At 31.1% G+C, this 7,800-nt stretch overlaps 1 protein-coding gene across 50 annotated transcripts in view; it reads left to right on the plus strand.

Annotated features, from left to right (window-relative positions):
• Positions 1 to 6,064, plus strand: part of LOC106871823 (tropomyosin Tod p 1.0102) — a 51,275-nt gene extending 45,211 nt beyond the window's left edge. For 12 of the 50 annotated variants that reach the window (XM_089350729.1, XM_089350731.1, XM_089350714.1 and 9 more), the window contains 3 exons: positions 571 to 640; positions 2,692 to 2,816; positions 4,169 to 6,064. In XM_089350729.1, coding sequence (XP_089206855.1) covers positions 571 to 640; positions 2,692 to 2,780 — 159 coding nt within the window. In that variant the 3' untranslated portion in view covers positions 2,781 to 2,816; positions 4,169 to 6,064. Of the gene's footprint in view, positions 1 to 570; positions 935 to 2,691; positions 2,817 to 4,168 lie in introns of all 50 variants that reach the window. The other 38 variants (XM_089350749.1, XM_089350745.1, XM_089350750.1 and 35 more) reach the window with 7 other exon arrangements.
• The last annotated feature ends 1,736 nt before the right edge of the window (positions 6,065 to 7,800 follow it).

The following is a 7,800-nucleotide window of genomic DNA, read 5'->3' on the forward strand; positions in this document are numbered from 1 at the left end:
TAGCTTGTGTATTTCCTCATTCTAAACTTAAAAAGTTGTTGGAGGATGACATTTTGTGCCATATGAGCTTATATTTACTGGTTATCAGAAGAGGCACTATGTCTGAATGGAATAGATTTTTGCCACTAATTTATGGCAGCTATTAAAATAGCACCACAAAGCAAGGAGCTTAATTTTATTTACCCCACTTCACATATAGAGAAAATCGGTAAGCTTGGTCAAGATAAACAATACACTACCCATCTTATCCACTAGATGTCTCATTTACTTAACACTTCAATAAATAAGCATTAAAATTTGTAATATGAAGCTATGATAAATATTTTCTATGCATGTGTTCTTTTGAGTGGGTGGGGGTGATGAAACTATTTAAATGATTTTGCTTATTATTTTAAATATAAAATTTGATTGAGAAAAATATACTGGGTTATTTCATTTTGTAATCTCTTATTTTTTGAAGTGTAGGTAAAACATTTCTCTCTAGGTTCTGCTTGGAGAGTTGTTCTTGCTTTTTTTGTTTATTCATTCTACATGGTGTTTCACTGGCCTCCTGTCTTTGTCTAATGCTAGGCTGAGAACCGTGCCGCTGAGGCTGAAAGAACTGTTTCCAAGTTGCAGAAAGAGGTTGACAGACTGGAAGGTATTATCAAAGACTGTGTGTCTTTGCTTGTGTGTGTTTGGTTGTCCTTGTTGGTACAACAGAGCTGCTGTTGCTGTTTTAATTTAGGAAAATTTAGCAGCTCCTTTTCACAGATAGTCTTATAGCAGCAGACATTATTGTTGGATTCACTGCTAACTGCATGTATGAAGTTATAAAGCATGGCTTTGGTTGTCTTATAGATGTGATTCTAATTAATTTATTAGGCTGAAAATCGTACAGAATGTGCTGAGCGCGAATGTAACCTGTTACATAAAGGCAAAGCTGTGTTAGAGGGTGAGTATTTGTGCCATAGAACCCGGACATAATTGATACCATTTTATTCCTTACTTTAAAAGAAATGAGGGATATTCAATTTTGGGGTTTTTTTTTTTTTTTAATATAAAATATTTAATTAAATTTGCTAGGGTGGAGGTGAATATTCTACCTTTCTTATTCTTAATAATGCTTCCTAAAAATAGGAGATAAATGGTAATAAGAATTTAGACTTTTCTCAGCTTGCTCTTTATAAAATATTTAAAAGGGTATGTTTTTAAAATCTTACCAATTCCTATGAATTGGAGAAAAGATTTAAATATGCTACAAGTCAGACAGCTGATTACTTGCATAGAATTTGGCCTTAACTAGATTTTATTAGATTTATTGTAAATTTCATGAATATTTGTTATATTTTATAGCTGGAAGTTGTATTGTTAATCGAAGAGAATTTTTGAATTGTAGTAAGAAAAGAGAAAAAATATGCATGAGTTGTGATAAATATTTCAGTTGATGTTAGGCATGTTTTGTTTTAGTTGTTGCCTTTTTTGACTTGTGAAGTTAATTTTTATAACATTCATTTTTGCACTAAAACAGTTGCTGACATTTTCTACAATATATTGAAATTTTTGAACAATGGTATCCATGCTATTTTAATTTTTATAATAATTTAGAAAATCTTTTAATATAAAATTGTTTCTGTTTTACCTGAAACTTTCATTAGACTTTGTTGGTATTTGTCAGCTTCGGTTTATTGCATTAATGACTTAATTGAATTTAGTTTGTTGATGCCTACTAACATCGACAAATGGCCTACTTTCTGGACAAATGTGACATGACTACTTACTAAATGGTCAGCATAGATCTTTTGTTTACATACTGGGTATAGGTTATCAGAATATAACAGTTGTGATATTTCCCTAAGAAATTTGTATAAGATTATGGTAGTATTCTTTAAGCTTCACCTAAGCTACCTACATATCGTATTTATACCAAGATTAAAACTGTGATGATAAATTCAAATAAACTGCATGAAACACTTTAGAAATATTATACAAAATTATTAAAGTACCTTATATATCTGTATCAAAGACTTAAAATCACTCTTTTCTCCTTACAATTCTTAGTTGTGTTGAGAAATTATATTATAACTATTGCACAGCATAACAGTGGGACATCAGTAACATGGAAATTAATTAGAGTTGGAAGATGAGAGGTTGAAAACCTTTTTCTTTTGTCTGATATAACTATGTCTGTGTATTAAATTAAACTAAACTTCAGTTGAATTTGTTAAATTATGTCTTAATCTTTATTCCTAACTATGTAACATTATTCCAGGCAGCATTCAGATTAAGAACTTAAATGTCTTAACGAAAGATAATATTGCCCATATCCAATAAGCCACATGCATCAGTGATTTGTTGTATATGAATAATTGTTGGAGATAGAAAATTAGTATACATATAAATAATGTAAATATATGCTCTCGAGATAATGATCAGAAGTGTTGTCATCTTAATAACAATAACTCATCTCAGAAATACAGACACATAAATAACTAGCTACAAATGATAACAATTTAATCATTGCTTAGCAGAAAATACTCTTTGATTAGTTTTAGATGCGTTTTTCATTCCTTACTAAAATTTTAAGCTAAATCTTAATGGGGTTGCGCTTATAATATCATTAAACTTTTAAAACTGCTGGCTAAATGGTAAGTTGTCATGTAATATGCATGAATTGCTTTGTGTGATTCCTGACCCATTGGCATGTTCCAGGCGATTTGGAGAAAGAACAGCTGAAGACTAAGAAGCTGCAGGAAGAGATGCAACAGACTTATATGGAGATTCATGAACTTATGCAGTAAGATGCCCAATGTTAGCCACCCTTTTCTAATGTTGAGGTAGTATATTAGAACTTCTTCAGTTGCCTTCAACCAAAGTTGACAGGCTTATCACTAATCTCTTGCCTTTTTCCCCCCTTTCTATTCAGATTGAGTGTGTGTGTGTACGTTGATTTGAGAATTAAGAGGTTTTATGCATGTATTATGATTTTCACTAAAAAAAGGATTTGGATTTTCAATATTAGACTCTAGACAGATTTACTGACACTTTTTTAAAGTAAGAGAAAATGTTAAATGTCTAAATATCTGAGATGAGTTATTGTTAAAATACATTTATAATTTTTCAGACTGTAAAACTTATCTTAGAGATAAAATATTTCTAAATATTTACATCTACACCATGTTTCAGTTGATGAGACCTGATTATCATGAAGTACCTTAACCAATTGGATTTGAACTGGGAGCTTTTATTTCTAAACTAACGATAAGTCATGCTCTTAGCCACGATTCCAGTGACACGGTGAATAAGAAAGATCATTACTAACTTCATTTAAAACAGTCCAGTTTTGTGTATACAACAAACATTTCAAGGTCGTTTTTCTCTGTTGAAGCAGAAGTTAACCTTACAGGATCCACAACAGTCTTCTCCATGCTCTACCCTTTCTGCTCTTCTTGATTTCATTTTCTCTTCCATCACTCTTCAAATCTAGTCACTTTTATCCTTTCAGCTCATGACCCTGCCATTACTTTAGTCTTCTCTGCTTGTCCATGTTAATTGCCTACATCTCACTTCTATATATCAGCACCTCTCACATGTGCAACATAATACCTTTCAATTTCTGTGACACTTCCCTCATTAGTACATCACACCTTCCATGCACACCTCTCTTCAGCCGCAGTTGCCAAGTCTGATCCACTTTCTCTATTCAACATCTATGTAACAAAATGTTTTTCACACCTTTTGTCTTTATGCCATTTGCAAGAATCGACTCAATTTCCCTTCCATCTATAGCTCCTTCTTAAATGTACACATCCAAGACACCTACTGACAATCAGAAACCAAATTTATTGAAACATTGTGGTGATGTAAATATTAATGATATTTCATCTCAAAAGTTGAGCTAAGCAATCTGAAAAATTATAACTAAACTTTGTTTTTAACTTTTAAATATCAGCATAAAATATATGAGAAATATTTTTCATTTTGCTTTCTTTGTCTTTAAGAATTCATTGCAGATTGTTAAGGATCACTAATTAGAATTTTAATGAATTTTCAATGAGTGTGAGTTAAATGAAAATATTATTGGACAGAGACATGCTACATTTTGTAAAATGACCTATTTATATTTCATGTTCCCTATAAATTTCTGTATTAGAACTGATTTAATTCGCTACTTGCTTAATGCTTTCAGATGAACTGCTTGCTGAAAAGGAAAGATACAAAGCTATCAGTGATGAGTTGGACCAGACATTTGCAGAATTGGCTGGGTATTAAGTTCACTATTATGACTATGACAGATCAGCTGCTCTTGCGTCAGACTATTAGATAAGTCTTTCTGCAGTCATGTGATGATCAAAAAAAAAAAAGAAATTATAATAATAATGAACAGCTGTAACATTTCTGAGCTGCACTTGATGAATAAATACCTTCTTGTCCAGAGTGGAACAGACTATCAAAAATTTACTCTTGCAGACAAATAAATTTAAAAAAATATCATAAAAAATTTAACCTACCAAAAACCTGTATCCAAAGTAAAAAGAGAAAATAACAACACTCCCAGATCATATTTTCTTCTTTCATCTTCCTCTATACCTAGACCAAAACTTTGTGTGGTTACTTGTTGACACCTTTGTCGATTCATTTTTCGAATCACTATGGGGCAAGCAGAACCAAGTTTTAGATAATTGACTGCAAGGAAGAAGTATTTAAGGTTGGCTGGATGCATTTATTTCATTCTCATTAGCTTTTGAAATTCAAAGGATTATGGTTCATTTGTCCAAATGCCTGTCAAACTTTATAGCTCAAAATTATCTCTTTTTCTATTTGATGAGTTTCCAGCCATCAACACATAGCCAGCAAATAGTATGTAAACTTTTTGGAAGGTTCTAAGCATCTTTAAAATTTTATTCTTAAACTTTGCTACTTCTTTGCTGTTCTCTTGAGTGTTTCTAGCAAAAATGCCATCTTAATATAGCACTTTTTACTGAGGCCTCTCTTTGATTCTAGGGGGATATGTAATGACATTATTATGACTATGGTTATTCACTCTTTCTTAGCTAATCTTCTCAACTATGTCTGACTTCTTTTTGCTGGATCTAGTTGTGTAATGGATCTTGTAATTCTCTAGGCATTATAAAACATTAGCCTAGCTTTGCTGCCACATCCCCCCAGAATATATCGCCAGTTTGTTCTAATACTAATAAAATCCATATGCTCTCCAATTTGTGTTGTTTTCACAAATAAACACATATTTCAATAGTGTCTTTTTTTTTTCCTTTCTCTCTCTCTCTCTCTCTCTTTCACACACACACACACTCTCTCTGTCTCTCTCTCACTTTCTACTTGTTTTGCTTTTGCTTCATTTTAAAGCTTATATTAAATGGAATATTGAGTTTTCTCTGAAAATATTTTCTTCTTCCACACTATTTGTAAACTGCAGTCACATCAATAACTTCTGTTTCAAGGAGATTGCTATTATCTTTTAATTGCAATTGATATTCCATTTATTTCTTTTGAATAATTAAAAAAAGAAAACTAAAGGTACAGTTAGCCCTTAGCAAAGTTTTGTTTTCTAAAAAGCAGATTTATTGCAAACACTGCTTTTTAATTTCTGCCAATCAAGGGATTAATATTTTCCCCATTCTTAAAAATACTGCTCATTCATCAAGTATGTTTTAAGCAAATTTTTTTCATTTCGTGTAACTGAAAAAATAGCTTGGTTTTAAGTAGGTCAGAAGGATTAAAAAGAATAGGTATTTTTAATAAACATTTTCTCAAATTTTTACAAATAAAAGTTAGTTATGAAAAAAAAATTTTCAGATAATATTCTATAACTTTTTAAAATGAAATTTTAGAGAAGTACTGATCTTTTTATCCTGCCATTTATAGTTTTTCATTTTAAAACCAATCGTGCCTTGCTAAAATAAATTAATTTCAATATACTGAAAACTATTTTAGATGTATTGATAAATAATTAATATCTCATAATGAGCTGTATAATCTTGTCATGTAATTTCAATCTTTTGGAACAAAAATGTAAATTTTAAACGTAACACAACACTTAATAAAATTAGTCAACTTTCTAGAATTCTGATTTCTTTCTTTCTTTTTTTTTTTTTTTTTTTTTTCTGTAATGAAATCCCTAATAAATATTATCAATATCATAAGTGATCCCCTTTATCATTTTAAATTTTGTTCATGCTTATTGTCTACTTTTTATTTATTTTCCTCCTTGACCCATCTATTTGAATTGTCCTTCAATATATAGTTTCTTTTTGTATTCACTTATGCTTTCTCTTTGTGGCCTTCAGTGTTGATTTTATTTATTTTTTTTAGAACTTAGTCTTATTGGTTTGTTTTAGCTTCTCATTTTCTGCAGCCTTTTAAGAAAAAATCTTTATGAAAATACTTTTTTCAAAACTTGCTTATTATTTATTGCATTTAAAATTTTTTGTTGGGGTTAAAAGCCAAACAGATGATTCATCATTGGCAAGTGCAAAGTTAATTTAGATATTTACTTATATAGCACCCTTTAAGAATCAACACCTAGAAAGAAAAAAATTTTTGGTTGCTTGCGATGAACAAGGTAACCTGCCATTTTCATTATTTAATACTTAGACATATTTCTGTAGAGGACATCTCTTGATATGAATTTAAAAAGAGCATCAATGTTTTGTAATGGTCTTGCTGTTGAAAAATCGAACTAAATAATTATACAGGCATTCATCTATTTACCATCAGGTGTGCTTAAATCTTTTCGTCAAGTCTGTTATCTGCAAGCTGTTCATAGTGGCTCTTGGAGCAACCTATTGCTGATTTACTATTATCAATGTTGCTGCTTTACAATCATTGATATATCTGCTATAACTCCTCATGAGAGCAACAACTATTTTATTTCTAAAATGTCATTTTTGCTGTAACTGAAGAATATTTCAGATTTGATGCTCTTCATTTTCATACAGTTTCAGCTCCAGATATATCTAACTTCAGTACGCAATAACGAAAGTCCGTTAGATCAGACATATTCAAATGTAGACAACTTTCACGTTCTATGTATTGATTCTTAAAGTATGTATATACACATACCCATATAACCAATTTAGAGTGAACTTAGCTTATATTTTTAATTTGGGTAGATGCAAACTATAATTACTCATACAGAATAAAAAAAGAGTATATGTAAGTAAGTTTATATATGCAACTGTGTGTATGGATATATAGTTTTTAGAGCTATATATATATTTTGTGTATACCTGGAAACAGAATTTTTACCTAAAATGAATTATGTGACATTTGAAGAGATTTATTATGTGTGGTGTATGTTCGTAATTATTTTACATCCACTTTTCCATACTTGCACATACTGGACCAGTCTTTTCTACCATTTGTTAGATGGGTTTTGTTACCATTTATTGTGGTTTAATTTCTTGAGATCACCATTTCCTACAGTTAGCTTAGTTTTCTTCTTCTACGTGATCCTTCCATTTGGATCACTTGGCACTTCTTTACCCTATTGTCATCTGCCATATGCATCACATGTCCATACTGGTGTAGTCTTCTGTCTTGCATGCTATGTTTGATTACTCTTATACCCAGTTTTTTTCTCAGTTCATTTATGCTCCATTGTTCATGCACACTAACATTATACACCCAGCAGAGCATGTTTGCTTAATATCTTTTCTGCCTTTGCACTTCCTCTGCATTCAGTGCCCATGTTTTGCTACCATGCAACATTGCACTTCAGACACAAGCATCATGCAATCTGCCCTTCACTCAGAGAATCGCCTTGTTGCTTGCAGAAATAATAGCTCACTGAACTTTTTC

Source organism: Octopus bimaculoides, chromosome 4, assembly GCF_046866305.1.
Source record: "Octopus bimaculoides isolate indiv1 chromosome 4, ASM4686630v1, whole genome shotgun sequence".
NCBI lineage: Eukaryota > Metazoa > Mollusca > Cephalopoda > Octopoda > Octopodidae > Octopus > Octopus bimaculoides.